This window comes from Siphateles boraxobius, unplaced genomic scaffold (genome assembly GCF_051911475.1).
Source record: "Siphateles boraxobius isolate OS27281-9 unplaced genomic scaffold, OSU_SipBor_1 18, whole genome shotgun sequence".
NCBI lineage: Eukaryota > Metazoa > Chordata > Actinopteri > Cypriniformes > Leuciscidae > Siphateles > Siphateles boraxobius.
In genome coordinates this window covers 4,380,248-4,400,899 of record NW_027508788.1, presented here as the reverse complement: position 1 = coordinate 4,400,899, position 20,652 = coordinate 4,380,248, and the positions used below count along the sequence as shown (strand labels likewise).

The following is a 20,652-nucleotide window of genomic DNA, read 5'->3' as shown; positions in this document are numbered from 1 at the left end:
CTTTGTTATGGAGATGTGTCTCATTGTTTCATTCTCTTTGCTGCTTCCTGTCCCAGCGAGTACAGGATGTTTAAACTGCAGTGTGCCCTTACGGAAATGTGTTTATAGATTCAGGGTTTAGAGATTTATTGTGTAGGTAACAAATTCTCTCTAGGTTCAAGTTTTTGTCCTCCCTCCCTCCAGGCACTGGGCAGGTTTACCTCTCATTAATGACTGTGAGAATTGTGTGTAAAAGAGTTAGGTCTCAATTTCATTATTGAAAAGCTGTAGCCTCTCTCGTGGTGTTGAGTGGCTGTTTCACCTGTTACTGTTAATTATAATTTTGTGTGTGTATATATATATATATATATATATTATATTTGGGGTCGTGACAATATATTGTCACGTGACAATATATATCGTAATGCAAAAATGCAACAATATGTATCGTGGATAGTGACAATATATATTGTGTATAATTGACCCAAAATAAAAATTACTCTATGAGGGGAAAAAAAATCAAGTTTTCATAGTTTGTGTCAATACTACATTAAACTACTATATATGATGTTGGATATAATGTATACTAATGCAATGGGGGAATATTTGTGGGTCCTGATAATGTCAAATGTCTTATGTCACCAGTAAAAAGTGGCCTACATTATTTTAAATATAGCTAGCCAGTGACAGAGTGCAAGCATATTCTTTTAACATAATTCTGTATTTTCAGCTTCAGGATCATGTATATTTTTATTCTGATGTCACCATTGTCCTGTGCATTGGGTTACCAGCAAGCCTATTCATTTACACCCACAATGTAATATCAAATTTAGAAACAGCAGAGTCGAGGTCCACATTTAATTCTGTAGTGAGTTGGGCAGGTGTGGTTTTATGTTTTTAGTATACAGCCCGGTTAATACCTGGACATCCCTTTCTGACAGCTTCCTCTTGCATCGACAGTTACTCCTGTTCGATGCAGTACGTCCTTCGTGGTGGTATGCTGACATTACCCTCCATAGCTATCTCATTGGTTGTTATAACTATAGCTACATGCAGTGATAAACAGTTTTTTTTATAAGTTTCATGTGTGTCATTCTCAAGCAGTGAAAGTAGAATCAATCCATTTACTGTCATTCTGCACCCTGGCTCTCATTAATAAGTAATAATTGTGGACTGAATGGAGTCAACTGACCTGAACTTCACGTCACAACATTGTCAGCCCGGATGTTTGGACTTTAAAAAACCTTCAAGCCCGCAAAGTCGATCCTCAGACTTCAAATAGCTAACCAGATACATGACCTGTAAACCATGTTTAGAAAGCTTCAAAACTCTGTCTAATGGCTCATGGGGGTGGGGGGTTTATTTTGGCCTAGGCTTCCTTAGGTAAACCTCTACGGTGCAATTATGCGGCCAACAGTCTCCAGACTCTCCACCCCCAAGACCACTGATATACCCGACTTGTTTTCATTACTTATTAACTCTTCTCATCAAGAAGAGGAACTTCTGCTGATCATTTAGAGATGTTTTAAAACATTTCATGTATATTGTGTGCTCCTCAGATGCAAAATAGAGATAAGAAAAATGAGATAACATAAAAAAGCATAATATTCTCAAGCATAAATTAGTCTCTCATATTTTTATTTCGTTTTAGTTAGTCTAGTTAAACTGACATTTGCATCCCATTTTACTTTGCACAATTTTATGTATTTCCTAGTGTAATATGAGAAAGGTTGAAGGTGTTTGTTTATTGGTTATTGATTGGATCGTGAATTGATTGGATCTTTTAGCTGGTTTATAAAGATTCGTGCTACGAAGGGAACGTTTTTTTTTTAATATTGATTGCGCACTAAGAGCAAGAATTTGCATTTGGAAAATTCTTGATTAAGAAAAATATTGATTTCTTTACTCAATTTCTTGCTGACTTTAAGGAAGAATAAAGAAGCATCTTTTCTTTGCTGTCTCTGTGAGCGTACAGCTACAATAAGACTGTCTGTAAAAGTCATTGTTCTTCGCACAGGCCTTGATAGCTCATCATGGTTCATTGCTCTTGTGTTTTATCCATAAACCCGCAAGCCATTTACTGGGGATTGTTGTACGGTGGTATTGACGTGAAGCTTTTGCTGCAGTATACCTTTTAAGTATCTGATAATGCACCTCAGAGAGCAAGAACAAAAAGTATGTGATGCAGAAATGGAGAGTCTGGCAGAGGAACAAACAGACCCGAGTGCAAAAACACACCTGGAAATGTTATTCAGGGCAAAAGTCAAGAAAGAAGTTTCTTAAATTTTAATGCCAGAAATGGCTGCGTTCCGACACATATTAGCAGCACTATGACCCAGACTAGAGTAGGAGCAAGTAATAATAATAACTAGTGCATGAATCAGCAAGAACACTCACCTTTATTCCAGGTGAGTAATTTCACAATCACTGTTTACAGTGAACACATCATGTATAACCAGCAATGAGACCTTTGGCAATCACTGTCTGCTAACTGTTTGTTAATCTCAAATAAATCTGGTTTCTATCTGTTAGACTTGCTTTGGCCTTCATCTTTCTGCTGAGTGACCAAGTTCAGTCTAGTGGAAATTCCTCCTTTATTTAGAATGGAGGAGAGCAGAAAATCAATAGGCCTAATGGCGTAAGTGGTGTACCAGTCAGGCCACTGTGACGAGGATGTATAATGCAATGCCATGATGTGCAGTTATTTTACGTGTTAAAGTACACAACTAGGAGTTTTCACAGGAAATTTTCACATTTGTCTAATCTTTTTAGCTAATTGCACATTACTTCTCAGGAAGCTGCATCGTTTAAATGGCTTAATGGCATAATTTGCTTCCCTGTTGGTGTGGGAAACGTTTCACTGCAAGCCATTTTTCAAGCCAAGTCTATTGTCAAAACTAGATCAAACCTGATGTGAGGATAGATCAAGGAAATATTAGTGGCTGGCGCATTATTATATCATTAATACACATCAGATTATTTATAGTTCTTCTGTGGGGTTTGATACTGTATAAAAGCTGTGCTCGGGTCATAAATAAAGGAATCTACTGTAAGGGGATTTACATTCAAAGACCCAGAACCAGATAAGAAGAATGAAGACCCAGAGTCAGAATTATAATAAATTAAAATAAAAGTTTTGCTGAAGATAGTTTGCAGTTTCATCAGCAGAAGTCAGCTTCAATACTCACACAGGAGTTCGTAGGCCGGCCTGCTTACAGTTACAAAGATCACAGCAGTTATACCATTTCCAAGGTCTAAGTTATTGCTTACAGGTTGAATGATTCTCATTGGCTAAGAAATAGATAAACACAGTAATTTTCCACACATATACAGATAGACTGAAGCATATCTCCATCGATTATGCAGCTGACACTCAGACCCTGAAGTTAGGCACGTCGTGACCTTCCAGGTCGCAGATTTGGGATGCTGGGCACCAGCCTGTCCCAACAACAACTCAGTCAATCTCCATTAATGCCAGTGGTTCCTTACCTGTAACCAAGAAGACTAACACACACACACACATGACACACAGCTTTTCCAACGTTGGATTTGGCTAGGCTCTAACTATATAAACAGAGTATTCTCAAAACATCAAGATAATCCGTTCTTTCTCTCAAGGAGAACTATACTTTAGTCTAAATGGAAAATACCTATAGGCTTTAACTGAGAAATGGCTTCTTAAACTAGATCCCTATGTTTTAACACGTTGAAGACCTTTCTCAAACACAAAACAAGTCCCTATTTTATTTCTGGAATCCGGGCTGAATAAGCAAGCACTGTTAATTACTGCATTCAGATAGCAAATTCTGACATTAAAGAATACATGAAAAGAACATTTCAGTGATCACACTGGTAACTTTTTATAACAAAGTAAAATCTCCTGAGAAGTCATTCAACTCATTTGATATTTAGAATGAAAAATATTGATTAATACCTTAATTATAATCAATCATTACAGCAGTGGATTCCAATCCACCCCTTCACTACATACTCCAAAAACTCTTAAAGGGATAGTTCACCCTAAAATGAAAATTAAGTAATCTTTTACTCACCCTGTTTTTCTAATGCCATATGCCCTTCTATTTATTTTGGACCACAAAATGACAATTCTTATGCTTTTTTTCTCACAACCTGTGTGTTTTATGGAGTGAACTTTAAAAGTCACATGGAGGCACTGTACAGATGACTGTGGTCTATAATCTCTTGGATTGACACATGATGTAATGCTTTGTCTTCCTGCGGTTGGTCTGATCCCCCTGAAGTACTGAAAGTGTGCTATTAGCTTATTGACTTGCTGACTAGCACACTGAAATCATTCATTACAGTCTCTATTTATAGACATGGACGACTCTCCTATCAATTCAGGCTGCTTAAGCTGAATTTAGCACACTTGCTTTTGTGCAGTATACAATAAAAGATGTTGAACCTCAAAACCATCAGGGTTTGCTTTTGGAAGATAAACTGACATAATCAACCTTATAAAGGCATACAGATGCGCTTCTGAAGTATTATGGGAACTGGTACTAGTTCTTCAGAAGATACATTTTAAATTATGAATATAAAAAAGCTTTAATATATTTAGCCCTATCTATAAGCCATTGTGTTTTTTGCAGGGTGATTCACTGGACACAAGAGTTCTTCCTCATGCCCAGATAAAAGCTTGTTAAACAGCGCCGCCTTGTGGTAGATTTTAAAGGTTCATTAGAACAGCCTTTGATGTTATAATAAATGTTACATTACTTATATTTCGATATTTCCTTGAAATTTGGTATTTGAAAAAATAATACTTGATGATGTAAATAATATATGTCACAAAGAGGGCTCCAGTTGGTCTCAAATGCGACAAACAATAAAAGCACCGCAGTAAATTTGAATCTAGTCACCATTGGCAAAAATTTTTGTTGTTGTTATTTTTTTGTTATCTCCGTTGAAAGTGCAACATTGTTTCCAGAAAGCAGTAGAGTTAAACACTAAACAGTGTCTGTCTGCTTTTTTTTTAAATTCGGCCTTGGTTCTAGTGCTGCAAAGGGAAGCTCGGCTTCATTGGAGTGGGCGGGCCTTGGTTTTCTTTTCTTTTTTTCTTTTTTTTACAGAATCATGGGTAATGTAGTTTTTCACCTGAAATTCCACTGTTATAACTCGCAGTAGGTCTGTATTTAAAAGTTTATTATATCGTCAAAACAATTCCCCTATGTAGGCTACTCTTATGAACTTGTTCTTTTTAATTAGCCAGTTAGCCTTGAGGTCCCTCTTGAGGTAGCATTTTGAATCAGACTCACTCAATCAGTGAGTCGTTCAGAACCGAGTTCACAAATGAATTCCCGATTCATTTTGTATTACGTTCGATTTTAAATGGACAATGAACTGTTACTGTGTGTGTGGAGTAAATGTTAGGTCTATCAGACCTATTAAAGTATTATTTATTGAGCGATTTTGTAATCTGGGATCTAGAAAAGTCATTTTATTTATGTGGTGGAGCCCTGTAAAATCGCCTATTTTGTCTTTTTCTTGACCTTATAGGTGAGCTGTTAAGTCAGCCCCGACCTGAGGGACTTACTGAGATCATCTGCCCCAAGAACGGCTCGGAGCGGGTCAACGTGGCACTAGTTTACCCTCCAACCCCAACTGTGGTTAGCCCCAGTCATAAATGACACTGACTTCACCTGCACTTGCCTGCATGTGAAAGGCTTCCACAGACCGCCGCACCTCTTTCCCCAACATCTTATATGCACACGTGTACACACACAGAAGTATATGTGTTTGTGTGTGCTAAAGCGTACACCCCTCTTTCCTGTTGCCTCTACATTTCATTCCTCATCTGAGGGAGATGATGGACCACCGGATACCCGACAAGTGCAAAGAAGGTTTATAATGGAAGCTTGTCATGGGAGATCATCATATCAGGACATAATTACAGGTATAATATTTTGAAGCTACATATAAAATGATGGATCATATTTTGGATCTTCATCTTTTTTTTCTCATTGTAGACATGTTCTCTTCTTTTTCAGGTGTTCAGCTCCGACTGCCAACACACGATGAACTGAAAGTATTAGAAACTTTTGCATTGACATCCTGTTTTTGTCTATGTGCACCTAAAGCATTTTCAATCACCCTGAGCCTTCTTTGACGCTTTGAGCTTTTCAGTACTATCTGAGATGAGCCGTTCCTCTGCAAGTTCTTGGACATTACCAGTTGTTGCATCTCTTGGACTGAACCCACATCTTCTGCTGCTGCAGGTGGTTCAGCTGACAGAATATGGAAGAGAATGGACTTGTGTCTCCTCAGACACAAGACAGACATTAATTAGTGAGGTTAGATTGACACTTTAAGTGATATTGTACTTTAAATGCATGCATTTGAAATACTAAAAGGATTATAAAATAACATATAAATGCACTAGCAGAAGCCTCTTGAGAGGTTTAATCATATTGAACATGAATAGACAGAATTGTTGGGAATAATTCTACAGGATCTATTTATTGTTTTTCTGCTCAAATACACATTGCTTATTTTGGTTGGAGAAGATGAGACATTTCAAAGGATTTGAGTGATGCGTGCAGCCAAAGATGTAAAAATGTTTCCCTGAACCACTGACACGAAAGCATCTTTCTATCTATCTATCTATCTATCTATCTATCTATCTATCTATCTATCTATCTATCTATCTATCTATCTATCTATCTATCTATCTATCTATCTATCTATCTATCTATCTATCTATCTATCTATCTATCTATCGGCTCTGTCTATCACTGTCTGTCTATCACTTTCTTTCTTTCTTTCTATCTTTCTTTCTTACACATACATTCCAGTGCTTATACAGCTAAGCATACTCCATAGCATGAGGATATTATTTTAAGCAAGTATCAGCCATCTGAAAGATTTTCATAATTGTCACATTGTTTCTTGCATGTTCAAACTTTCCTATAAGATGCAGTTTTGGATACATATGACTAGAAATACTGATGTACAGTCACGGATGTACAGAAATGGTACAAGTACAATAATTCAGCCAAGGATGTCTTTTCACGCTTGAAGAATATTGTGTAAGCATATCTGCTTAAGGTTAGGTTATTTGATATATATTTAATTCACTGATTGTAAAAGCAGTGTGAATCAAATTGTACATATTTATCTAATAAGTGCACATTATCTAGAACAAAAATGCAAGGCGTTTTTATAAGAATTGATTCATACTTAGAAACTACTGTGTATTGTTTAATTTTTTTATTTTTTTTGAGGAGAGAATCTGCAATAAGTGTAATGTTTTGTGAACAGTTGATAAACTTTTGTACGTAATATTTTATTTTTGTAAGCTAATAGGCTGTCACCAGTATCCCACATTATTTTCTGTGCATTGTGCATGGCTACTGTGCTCAATGTAAAAGCCACAAACTGTTTTCTAAATTATAAAAAATGTATTCTTTCTCATTGTAGAACCACAAAAACACCAAATATAAAGGCTGGTTTCCACATAGGCCTACTGTCGTTTACTTTTTTGTGTATTTTCTTGTTATTGCATGAAATACATGAGAACAGTTACCGTGGAAACAACACAGTCCAATAATAATACTAACATTTTCAAAAAAAATTGAAAAATATTTTTGTTTATTTGTGTTCAGTGGAAAATCGCATTCGAAGAATCTGTTACATCTGCTGGAAAGCCAGGTAAAATTACTTGCGTGAACGCGCATTCCTCAGAGACGATTTACAGCTACAAGAGTGTGAAGAAGATACTTCCTGTTAAATACAGTGATACTGGTTAAATTCTGTCCAAGGGATGATCTACCGGTGCGAAATTACATAAATTACATAATATAAGCTAAAAAAAAGATACACGGACGAATAACAGTTCTTATGTCAATGAAATACGCCGTCTAATGAAGAGTTGAGAGTCAAGTTTTTTTTTTAACCGGCGCATTAAACGGACAACACGGACCTCCCTGGGCCTGACTGATCTATAGCCTACCTTTTGTTTGACACTTGACAGACATTCACCTGATTGCCTGGTGACACCTAGACAATCCTTTAAACAAAGTTTGTAAAACATTAACACAGTGAACCAAACAATGCGAAGGTATGTAGGCCAGGGATGGACAACTTGGGTCTTGAAGGCCACTTTCGTGCAGAGTTTTGCTCACGTTTTTCTGTTCTACATAATTCATGTGAACATATGTATTAAATAAATCAATGCAATTAACATGTTGAATTTAAAAGTAGAGCAAATGTATACATTTATTAGCATGTTATGAAAACAGTTCAGTCTTTTGCTGTGTAATAGCCTATTTACAATAAAAAAAATCCATAAGTGAATTAGAAAATTAAGACCAGTTACAAAATACTGCCTTTCACTCAGCAACATGATTACAGTGATGAATTATTAATGTGTCTTAGAACTCATGACAGGAAAAAGAAAGGGAAAGTCTCTCTAAGTGAGAACTCTCTATTTTTGGATGCCAATCTGGACATGAAGCGATTTATTTTCACTGAGTCAAGGTAACTATGATTTTATAATGGTACTAGACTTATTCCAAGAGAACAAGTGAACTCCAAATGATTGCGTCCATATAATAAATACACATCAACAACCAAGAAGACAAATAGGGCCAGAAATAATGAGCTGCACCAGAAAATGAGATGATGATGGTGTGAGATCTTCAGTCGTTGTCATAAATACAGTCTGTAAAGACATAGTTTTTTGAAGATGTGAATGAATTCATCTCTATAATTAATATTGTCTAAATTCTGATCTGAAATTACATCACATTCGCAGTAGAATAACTGCATTTTAATATTTTCATGTAATGTTCAGGTGTATGTATTTGCTACGTACCATCTCCAATATCATCATAGACCTCTTCACTATGTAAACAAAATGTCAAATTTTAGTTTTGCATGTTCACAGATTGATTAAACATTTGCACAAAAAAAAGAAAAAAAAACTTTGACAAAATGTAACTTACTCTGGTTGGATGTTGCTCGCTGAGACATATCCAACTGAAAGTCAATTTTACAATTTCATCATTATTACCATTGCTTGTTTTATAGATTAATCTCATCTGGAGTCACAATTAACGTCACTTACATTTTCCCTCCTTGTTCCTACAGATGAATTTGTCAGGATCAGATTTGCTGATGACGTCCACAGTCTCCCCAGCCTGTACAGCCAGCTCTTTCCCACTGCCCTTCTTACTGGTGGCAATTGTTGCTTGATGAAGTACCTGAATCTCACCATCGTACTGGTAAAGTAAATACCAAATTGTTTGCTTATTAATTCAATGAAGAAAGCACTCTTATGTGAACTTAGCATTGTGTCATACAGTATGCCCAAAGTTATCTCATACGCACCTTAAACTTCTTTCTGAATTCCTTTTCTTCTTTCTCAAACTTCTTTTGTTTTTTTGGGTCCTCATGACCTTTGGTCGCCTTTGATTTCATTTGAGGAAGGCTGCAAAATATCATTATCATCAAGACAGACAAATTTAAATATGCTAATATATAGTGTGTTTTAAGAGTTTAATTCTGTGTATGGCATCATATTGCTTTACAACATTAATAGCAAAGCACTTCAGGTAACATCTGTTTACATCTGTTTACCTGCAAGGTGATGGAGCGGGAGGAAATGAATCAACATCATCGTATATGTCTTGGCAAATGTCTGTGATGTAAACACATTTGAAGGCGAAACAAAGAGTTGGTTTCACAGTTACTTTGAAAGCGTTATATAGGAATAAAATTATTTTTACCTTTATTTCCTTCAGGTGTAAATTGTGGAGGTGGTGGAATGCTGAAAAAGAAGTATATAACTATTTGATAATTTTATGGGCAGAAGCCAATTAACAGACCTAATTTGGAGTTAATATTGTTTTCTGTAGATAAAAGCAAAATCAAGGGAGTTTGAAGTCTTGGGAATAGAACATTAGTGAATCATCCATATCCAGCAACGTTATGGTTAGAAAAGATTAGAAAAGCATTAATAACAGGAGGCTCAGAAGACAGTAACTTCAGGGTGCTATTTGGTGTTTTTAACAGATTGGATTGATTGGGAAAGGAACAATTAATCAATTTGCTTTGTTAGAGCAAATAGAGGCAATTGCATATGCAATTGTGATTGGTAAGGATTTAAAATGTAGAAAAGTAACATTGACTGATTTCAGCTTACTAATGAAAAAATTACTCATTATTGTGGAGTTGACTTTTTCTCTTTTTGAGCATGTCCAAGAAGTTGCGCGATTTAAAGAGTGGCCTGAGATCTCCACTGCTATGGTTTCAGAGGAATGCAGTGTGTGAATACAGGCACACACATATAAACAAAGTTTGGAAGTCTTATGTTATATTACATTACATGATAAATATATATACATGTATATTTTGCTCTTACCTGACTGGATTAGGATTGGAATCAGGTATATCATCATACACATCATCATCATCTGGCGGTGGAGGCAAAACAACTATAAACAGCAGAGGGCAGACTTGTTTAAGTATCACCCCTCAAACTTCAATTATTACAGTTACAGTTAATACAAGTTTTAAACTTAAACCTTACAGTCAATCAGTCAGAAAAAAGATTGGTTATATTAAAACTTACCCCGCTGCCCATTCATTTTCCTGAAATATGAAAGAAATATAAATTCTCACATAAATGAGAACAGCAGTACTTGCTGTGCATGTTCTAATGAAACTTTTCTTGACTGTTTCTGGACTAGATACTAGAGAAGTGTTTAATGTGACGTCAAGTAAATGTCCAGGCGCAGATCAAATCTGTTTTTTCACATCTTCCTATAATTAATTATTAGGGAAAATCGGTGGAATTCTGTAGAATGGACTTTTGTTTTGAAGTGTTACAGATTCTTACCCTTGATCGTCCATAGATTCCACGTCATCGTACACCTCCTCATTTTCCAAGTTATGAGGAATAGACAGGCCTTGAGTCTTCAAGACGCTGAAGTCGATCTCAACCATTTCCGTTTTAACATAGCCGACTGAAATATAGAGAAATAACTACATATGTCTTTTCTCAGTGATTATCAAAGTAATCATGTGAGGTGATCAATGACCAGTTCATATTGTCAAACTTTGTATAGTGTGAACTCTTACATGATCCATCTTGACTCCGGCCCAGCCATTTACCCTCTGGGTTGTCAGTGATTCGAATAATATCAATTGACTCGGCCTTCTTTATAGAGAGGTCATTTTTCCCGCCCTTGCAGTCAGCTTTGGCTTTTACCTGATGAATAACCTGCAGGGGGGGTGTTATCTGTGGAAAGAACAAATCAGTAAAAAAAAAATCTTTATAAAGTAAATCTCAATAACTAGTTGGTATTAAATTCTAAATATGCTTTTAAATAAAAATCCCATCTTACTTTAAACTTCTTAATTGCTTCTTTCTCTTTTTTCTCACGTTCTTTCTGATTTTTAAGTTCTTTGTCTTGCTTCTTTTGAGGCTGACTTGTCTCTGCAGCAGACCTGTGATATAGCAGACCATGCACCATTTATTAGCCAGTAAACACTACAGAACATGGCAAAGCAGCAAAAGAGTTGATATTATAATTTTATTCTGTTCCAGGTGGCTAAGGTAACCGCTGTGCATCACAGAGAGTGGCAGGAATAGAGCTTAAAACATCTTACCGGCTGTCATCGAGATCCTCATATATCTCACCATCACTTCCACTTCCCTAAAAAAGGTAAGACATGAGACACTGCACAAACAAACTTTTAGTGTACCTTCCAGGTATCTGTATGCCTTCGCTAATGTTCTTACCTCCATTTTCTGGCCTGTAGTGATAAAATGTGAAAAGATATTGTAAAGACATAGTATTGCACCATTAATTATATAGTATAGTAAGTATTTATATTTATGTAATTTATATATTAAAACCGAGTCTTAAAATGTAGTTTTTAAGATATATATATATACATATATATATATATATATATATATATATATATATATATTTATATATATATATAAACACTTTTATTCAGCAAGGATGCATTAAATTGATCAAGTCATTTATAATGTTACAAAGGTTTTTATTTCAAATACAGATTAAAATTGTTAGAACTTTCTGTTTATAAAATAATCCTGAAAAAAGTATCATGGCTTCCACAAAAATATTAAGTACCATAACTGTTTTTAGCATTGATAATAATAAGAAATGTATATAGGGATAAATAACATATGGAAATGTATTAAAAGATTTAAAATATAAAGAAAAGATTACCGTTTTCACTGTATTTTTGATCAAAAGCCTTTGTGAGCACCCGAGGCTACTTTCAAAAATGAAAGCAGTCTCTAATGAAAATGTCTGGATTCTCACTAAGACACACACACACACACACACACACACACACACACACACACACACACACACACACACACACACACACACACACACACACACACACACACACACACACACACACACACACACACACACACACACACACACACACACACACACACACACACACACACACACACACACACACACACACACTAGCTATTGGCTCTAAAATTACTCCTATTCAATAACGTAAAGATAGCTCTTACCCCTAGATGACTCTCTCATGCTCTCCACATCGTCATAATGCTCATCTTGAATTCTGTAGACAAAAATAAGTTTGTGAATTATAATCACATTCACATTAAAGAAATTGTTATTACCTGAATTATTCAGTCACAGTACTCAGAGTAGCATGTCTGTGGCACTCACAAAGGACCTGAAGGTCGTGGGGGCAGGCTGGGAGGTAAGGGTTGAGAGGGCAGTGGTGGAGGTGCTTGACTACTGGGGTGAGAGGCGGGTGGAGGAGGGGGAGCTACATTCTTTGGTCCAGGACCTGCAATAAATAGTTAACCTTATGACCAGCTTTTATCTTTTAAATTGAACAGTTTACCCAAAATGTCAATTCTGTCATGATTTACCGGTACTCACCCTCATGACTTTTCTTACCTGTATAACTTTCTTATTTTTGCAGAACACAAAAGGTTAACTGATTAACATGAAAACAGATGAAACACTATAAAAACATCTAGTTTAAATCAAAATATCTAGTTTAATGTGCTCAACAAAAGAAAAAAATTCATGCAGGTTTGGAGCGACAGGACCAATGAATTTTCATTGTTGGGTGAACTATCCCTTTAAAACATGACTGACAACCTGTCTAACAGTTTTTCAAAAGAAAAAAAAAAGTGAAGAACTTTTTTGGAAGACCAACAGAAACCAAAGTTTTTAATTATAGTAAAATAATCTGATCTTTTCATATGGCGCTCAAGAGCAAAACCTAGTCATACACAGGATCTCACCATTATCACAAGTTACAAATGAAAGCTTTCTCTAAAACTATGTTCCCATTTTAAATGAGCTTCCCTTTTTCTTTACTGACTTCAGCGCTCAAGTGAAAAGAGAAACTCAAACGAGGAAGTTAGCACAGCACATGCAGGAAATCTTAAATATTCCAATATTTTGTTATTTCTCTCTGATACAAGATGCACCTGTATGTTCATTTCATGATGGCACCTCTGATGCTGATTCACATGCTGTTCTGTAAAAGAGTATTAAAGAGCAAAGACAAGCACGTTGCACTGTATCAAAGTGCATAAATTAGCAGCATCTAACCTTTAGATATAGTCATGTGATGTTCCTCATTTGTACATAAACTACTGACTAAGATATTCATCTACATAGTTTCTCATTTGTATCACTTTATGATGTTTGTTTTATTGTGCATGCTTGTTAATTGTCTCAGGGGTAAGCAGAGCAGTCACAAGTAAAACCACGGAAACCACTTTGACCCAAAGTCTACTCTACGGTGCTTATGAGCAGTGGCTGCTTTGCATACAAAGTTTCTGTGGCTTTGATATGACTGGTGAAGTGCATATTGCGTATTGTTTTGTTACATTAGATTCTTCTATACAAAAAGTGTGTGCAGTTTGTTCCAGGTTGGCAGTACTCACTATCTGTTGCAGCCTCTGAGCCCTTCTTGAACTTCTCAAGGTTGACATTGGGAGGTCTGTTGGGTTTGGCAGGGGCGCTGCCCAGGGCATAGCTATTGGTTAAAGGTTTCTTCTTGGGGGCTGAAGGGTCATTGTTCAATGTTTGTACAGTAGGCCCGGATGGTTTTCTTGGAAAGTTGGGTTTATGAGGCGCTACGGGCTTTGAGACCGACTCATTAGCACTTGGTGCTTTAGCACCCTCTTTAACAACTTCCTCTGGTTTGTTGAAGCTATTTTTAATACGGAAACTTGATGGTTTCAGATGAGATACTGAGGAAGGTCTTGCAGGCTCCGTAGTGCTACTTTCCTCTGGCTGCTGGCGCAAAATAGCCATGGTGCTTTTCGGTTTGGGTGCTAATGGCATTTTTGGAAGGGTGGGATTAGAGCTAGAGTTGTCTTCAGCTTTTGAGATTTCTTTGACCCAGGGTGGTTTTACCGTAGTAGCCTGTGGCTTTGGACTTAACACCTTTGAATCGTTCTCCGTAATGCTTGAAGGATGCTTCTGTAGTGGTCCCTTTAGGAATGGGGCCTTTGAAGTCTCAGAATTCTGACACAAGTCTATTGGTTTAGGTTTAACGGGAACTTTAAAGTTGACTCTGTTGTTCTCTTGTGTGTTTTCAAACCTAGTCCCGAAAGCTTTTGGCTTCGGAGGATCATGTATGTCTGGAGCGCTTCTAGCTGTGTTGACTGTGCTCTTTACAAAGTTTGGTCTGGGGGCAGTTGAGGTAGTAGTAGCTCCACCGGAGAGGCTAGTTTCAAGATTAGCTTTCTTAGCAGGCACCGCTGGGCCTGAAGACAATGTGGGCTGGACTGGTGGTTTTGGACGAACACCTGGTGTCCCCTCCGTAGATGCACCTCCTGTTTGGAAACGAGCCATGATAGCTTTCACATCTGACTTGTTGTCCTGCGAGCATAGATTGAAAGTCAAAGTTTAAGGAACAGAGAAGAACCTAGGCAGAGTGTACACATCCGTATTTGTGCTCCTGTCAGTTTGTGTAAGCTTTTATCTGTGTGTGATTTAGTATGCATCATAGTCTACATTACATTTACATTTTTGCATTTTATGACACTTTTATCCAAAATGACTTGCATTACATTAAGCAGTTTTTTCAGTTCATGCATTTCCTGTGAATCAAACCCATGGCATTGCTTGCTCTGTAAAAAAGTATTGTTTTGAGAGCAAAACACAACAAAAAAGCAATGCAAAGTGTACCACCATAAGCATTCAGCGATAGGCTCCTTTACTAGGCCAAAACTATATTTCATCTTGCAGTTTTCTTGGTTCGACCACTGTCTGCACTGTGTTTTCAGTGTATAACTCAATTGCAATTGCATGGTTCAGTTGGGTGACGCTGTTTGGTAAAACTTAGGGATGCGAACATTTTGGCCGATACCGATAACCGATAATTCTTTATGTTTGAAAGCCGATAACTGATAAATTGGCTGATAAATCTAAAAACTAATTTTTATATAATTTTTGAGAGCCTGATTACAAAAACAAAAGTCTCATCATTAAAAGCCATCTCTCAAGCACACAATTATAATGTTCTCATTATTATTTGATGTAGCCTATATAACAGACTTGTGCTTCACAAGTTGCTGTAATAAAATGTTGCTTTTTTTAAAAAAAGGATTCCAATCATATTTCAAGCAACCCAAAAGCATCATGGTGAACAGTACGCATCTGAAGGGTCTCAGCTGAAGGAAATAATCCATTATTTATCGGTTATTTATCGGGCCAAATTTTTTCATTGGGCTGATAACAATAACATTAAAAATTATCATGTATCTGCCGATACCGATATGGTGGCCAATATATCGTGATTCCCTGGTAAAACTCTTTCAGGGTTTTCCTTCCCATAGGCCTTTGAAACTACACGACTGATATAGGAATACGTTAAGAGTTAATTTGGCATACAGACACACAGGCTTTAATATTTCTTAAAAACCAAAAACCTCTAAAAATAAGTGAAAGAAGCATGTATCATAACTCTTTATCCTTTTATCCGGCTCATATTGTTCATTGATATGCATGCCTAGGGTTACCAACCTTTTGTTGTATAATTTAAAGTAAATTAAGTAAATTCATGCAATTTGATTAATACTATTAAGAAATACTACAAACTTGATATCAAAGCAGTATACAATATTAAAAATCATATTTTTCATGTCTGTCCAACTTAAATGTGTATTCTATATACATTTTTTAAGTTAGGGTTATGTCAAGTGTATTTTTTTCTTATCTTGTAGTCTAAAACAGTTTTTTTGTTGTTGTATTGAGCTGTCCATAAAAGATTTATCAAATTTATGTTCAAATTAACCACCTGAACACTCTGTCTAATAAATTGAGTATAGTACACATAAACAGCAGAGATGTTTTACATTACAAAAATATCTATAAAAACATCTTTACCTCTGATTTGGGGTCTCCACTACAATTTAGCACAGTTGATTTTTCCATCAGAGCTGTTTGTAGTCAACTGCACTGAACCTGAGAGTTTCTGAGATCACACAGGAACTGAGAGCATTTGTCATACCAAACTAGCAGGAAGTCACTACAATCAATACTACAGCACTTATATACAGAAAAATGAATTTCTAATTCTAATGAACTTTTTTTAAACAATATAATTTGTGTTAGATGCACAAAGGTCACAGTGAAATGCATTACTTTCACGTATAACATTTTGTAAAAAAAAAAACCCCCATGAAATAGCTTTAGCTTTTAAAGCTAGTTTGTCAGATGCCCGTCATTCAAATCTTGCGCAATTGGATGCAAATCTCTTTCTGAAAAAAAAAAAAAACCTCATTTATTTTTCCATGATGTATCCCCAATGTGAATTCAAGCTGATTTGCCCGGATATGTCAAAGCTGTGGGCTAAACCTCTTTGTTTTCACAGAAAAATTATGTTCTAGCCTTTTGTGTTAATGTGTCTAGCGACACTTGAGAGACTCTAGGCGATGTTTGTGACGCACCCTTGGTAACAAGCATTTGAATCAGGACAGACCTTTCACCAGGAAGAGCTGATAAGCTTTGGACAAGTTTCTAATGTACAGACAGAGGTACACACTGAGCTGTTTGACTCACTGAGCAAAAAAGAGAAACTGTTAGACACAGGAACTGACATTGGCCAACTAATTACAATATCACTACGCTCTTGACAAACAACAGCAATGTAGACATTTTTTAAAACCACATACAGTACTTTAAATGGAAATTTTAGGCCATGTCTTTGTATTTGTGAAAAAATATCCTGATTAATTTACAGTAAAAAAAAAAAAGAGAAGATGTTTCTGGTATTACAGGATGCCTGTATATTTTTCAGCAGAAAACCACATGATGAATTAGTGTTCATCATAAGTTGTATGTCCATAAAACATGGTCCATTGCGGAGAAATTAGTGCTCCAATCATAATGGCCCGAAAAAGTTAGCCAGGGGGACCCGAAACCTCGGCGGCACCCCTGCACATGATTCTAAAGTAAATAATGCTATAACAGAAAATGTAACTGAGAACATCCTAATGTATATTACTGATCACAAAAATTAACTATTTAAAGCTGCAGTCCGTAGTTTTTCCTCTTTGCACAGTGCGGTCCAAAGTTTAGAGGAGAATGTGCGGCTGTCAGTCGCCGTGCCGGTGTGAATACTGTCATTCGGAATCACAGATCCTACTTTTTGGAAGTATGACCAACATAAGAATTTTCACCAGAAAATGTCATCTGAACAAATAATTAACATTTTGTTCTTTTGTACTGACCAACTAAGGGGGAAAAGCATTGCAGTAAATAGCGTTGATTAAATCTAACGATCGCTTATCATATCACGTCAAACCGTGGAAATTTTACTTTGCTCTCAAATTGTTAATGTTAACAACATCAGCATTGCGAGACTACATTTAATGTGTATTAGGGCTACCTGTAGGTCAGTTTCCATTTCGCATGGGCCCGGTTGCAGTGTGTTTTTTTTCTGTAGCCACTCCGAAGTCTCTTGCATTTTACCATGGGTGAATCTCCAGTTGTCACTGGTGATTGTCGTTTGAACCTTTCTGGATCCGCCATCAAATTGATAAGTTTAATTATATCAAGTGCGGTGAGAAAAGGCTATAAATCTCCAACTCCAACATCCTCACATGCAATAAAGCCTACTAGTCGAGACTCCTTCTTTATGCGTACAGATTTGACGTAATGACGCAAAGACATGCTCGAATTTCCCGCGGAAATCCACCAGTACCGCTGGAATTGAAAACATTATTACTTAGTTAAAAAGCTTACCATTTTGATTCGAGCTAAGGCAAGCAGATAGTTTTGAACACTGGCTGGTGTACTTGCTCAAAAATTCATTTTGGATCATTTTTAACCCAAAAAAGTTATGGACTGCAGCTTTAAAGAAAAATAATCATGTGTGATATGCCATGCAAAGACTTCTGGGAATGTCCTTTTACTGTTTTCACTGTAAATTGTACAGTAATTATCCTATAGCTTTAACTTGTTAAAACTTTACATTTGTCCACACTTTACAGTAAAATTACATATAATATGATGTTCAAAAAGCGTATTTATGGTTGGCCTTGGTAAATGGTAAGGTAACTTACACTTAACCAATTATTAGTTTTTTGCATTTAGTTTTAAATGTTTTTAACATTTTTACTAATTTTGTCTTAAAAAGACATAGCGCACACAAATTTATTAAGTTTTAAAGAGTAAAACAATAGATAAACTGTTCAAAATGTACAGTTGTGGTGACATTAGACTTTGCTCCGTTGACATGAGAAACTGGGACAGTGGGAAGTTCATGTTTTGGTGAACTTTAGTGGTGTAATTGTTTTAAATTTTTATTTGTATTGTTATGGTGTTTCTGATTAATTTGCTGGTTGAGCTTGTTAGAAACACCGGCATACTATCTTCTGGGGACCAGATAGGGCTAAAATGTTTATTTTCAGGCTAATTTCTGACCCTGTGTAAATTTACATGCTTAAATTATAATGTGACTGCTAACTTTCTAGTTGTAAACATTGGTAGAACAAGTAGATAGTTGATGTGATGAACTACACCTGTATTTACTCTCCAAAGACACTTGCATCAAAAAACCTTGAGACGTTGTTTGTTTGCAGATACCACATGGATTGATCATTTTGTTTTTTATTTACTCCAATGAGATCACACAAAAAGATTCGACAGAAGAAAGAAATGAATACATGTTTGGAACAACTTGAGGGTGAGTAGCCTAAATTATGACAGAATTCAGAATTCTCATTTTTGGGTGAACTATCCCTTTAATATCATAATTGTGTTACAACGTCTACAGTAAGTTTGAAGAAATAACCTAAAATGTAACATAAGCAGAAAGATGTCTTCTAATGCTATTCCAGCATGCAGATTTTTATGCTTTAAAAAACTTGTCCTAATAGCTACAAAGATATACAAAGTACGGAATACATTTTTAATTATTATGGCTGTTACTATAACAAGAGCTGTACCTTTAATGGCTCCCGACATGCAAAGCAGCCTCACAAAAACTCCATAGTTCTGTTCTTTGGATGGATGGTTTGTGTAATGTGTGTTTTGAATATGAGACCTTGCGTGTATTAACACATGCTTAACAAAGAACCAATGGATGTCTGTGTGTGTATTTTTCAAACGGTTATGGAGAACCTTAATGACCATGAGAATCCCACAATGTGACTGTGATGTAATCTGAAACAGGTGTCCTACCGTAGTTTCACATTGGTAATGTGGTATTATTAAGCTAAAGCAGAATGGGTTGCTGTAACCACAAAGGGCAGAACCAGATATAAATTCAAACCGGTTTGTGACAGTTTGTCTATGGTTTAAAAGAGCCGTCTATAGAAAACCAAATGGCAGAAGAATTAAAGAGAAACTCAAGTGTGTTCAGACGAAGAGGAACTAAGTTGTGTTGGTGAAGCAAAAACCTGCCAAAAATTACACAATCTTTTTTCTACACAAAAACACATGATAAAATCCCCTAACCATTCTCCAGAACTTTTTTTAAATTAGAAAAAGGTGAAGTTGCTGTGAAATTTCGTAACAAAAGAAACATTTCATTTCATAGCAGTTTAGTTTTTTGCGTCTTTTCTTTTACTGATGTCCAACAAACAAAGCCTATGATAATGGAAATTGCATGCACATACTTAAAAATTAAAATAACAAGTTATTAAGTAGACAAACAGTATCAGATAAACGTAGTTTGCTAGAAGAGACGATTTATGCACAGAAAAACGCCTGCATCATCACAAGTTCACCGTCTGATTTCATACAATCAGTTTCTCTGTACTAATTTCTCTAAAAACTGTCATAAAGTTACATTCCGGCCATTACAATATGACAATTAAGGGATGAAAGCAGAAAGAACACTCACCATGGTGGTCGAGCTAAAAAAAAGATCCTCTCCCAGATCTTCTCATGGACTAGTAGCTCTCGACCAGACTATTGAACGTGTTTCTGTTTGCTTCAGTTTATTTGTGACTGTAAATGCCTGCCCACTCCTGGTTACTTCCCCTATCTGCACTGCGCTGTCATCACAGGAAGCCCTATCGTTCTCCTCATCAAATCTATTTGCCTATCCCATACTGCACAATTGCTCTTTCTATTCTCGAATATGCTTCCCTGCTGTGCATGATGGAACACTATAAGAACACATATAAGAACACTG

General features: G+C 36.2%; 2 protein-coding genes across 6 annotated transcripts in view; one reads left to right on the top strand and one right to left on the bottom strand.

The window, feature by feature from the left end:
• The window catches only part of mfhas1 (multifunctional ROCO family signaling regulator 1), a 31,137-nt gene extending 23,682 nt beyond the window's left edge, over window positions 1-7,455 (top strand). Inside the window, exons 2-3 of the mRNA XM_077232938.1 lie at window positions 5,500-5,896; window positions 5,991-7,455. Of these exons, the coding sequence (XP_077089053.1) occupies window positions 5,500-5,630 (131 nt within the window). The 3' untranslated portion in view covers window positions 5,631-5,896; window positions 5,991-7,455. The remainder of the gene's footprint in view (window positions 1-5,499; window positions 5,897-5,990) is intronic.
• Window positions 7,456-8,186: 731 nt separating this feature from the next.
• On the bottom strand, window positions 8,187-20,458 carry fyb1b (FYN binding protein 1 b). 5 transcript variants are annotated; one of them, XM_077232941.1, is made up of 19 exons: window positions 20,359-20,458; window positions 13,943-14,885; window positions 12,702-12,825; window positions 12,539-12,591; window positions 11,747-11,760; window positions 11,614-11,660; window positions 11,349-11,451; window positions 11,083-11,242; window positions 10,841-10,967; window positions 10,574-10,593; window positions 10,364-10,436; window positions 10,160-10,243; window positions 9,729-9,769; window positions 9,580-9,640; window positions 9,331-9,430; window positions 9,068-9,221; window positions 8,946-8,979; window positions 8,816-8,844; window positions 8,187-8,662 (listed from the first exon to the last, which is right to left on the bottom strand). In XM_077232941.1, the coding sequence occupies exons 1-19, from the start codon at window positions 20,359-20,361 to the stop codon at window positions 8,640-8,642; spliced, it is 2,193 nt and encodes a 730-aa protein (XP_077089056.1). In that variant the 5' UTR covers window positions 20,362-20,458; the 3' UTR covers window positions 8,187-8,639. The 5 variants fall into 5 exon arrangements, 4 of the variants coding, with proteins under 4 accessions (XP_077089056.1, XP_077089054.1, XP_077089055.1 ...); XM_077232939.1 differs by having other exon boundaries at window positions 16,395-20,443; XM_077232940.1 differs by having other exon boundaries at window positions 10,160-10,240; window positions 16,395-20,443.
• Window positions 20,459-20,652: the final 194 nt, after the last annotated feature.

Excerpts from the sequence above, each read along its gene's own strand:
- fyb1b (XM_077232939.1), bottom strand. The coding sequence starts at position 16,442 with ATGGAAAAATCAACTGTGCTAAATTGTAGTGGAGACCCCAAATCAGAG. Across the intron at positions 14,886-16,394 it reads GTGGAGACCCCAAATCAGAG|GACAACAAGTCAGATGTGAA; the intron begins GTAAAGATGTTT and ends CTATGCTCGCAG. Across the intron at positions 10,437-10,573 it reads GAAAATGAATGGGCAGCGGG|TTGTTTTGCCTCCACCGCCA; the intron begins GTAAGTTTTAAT and ends TGCTGTTTATAG.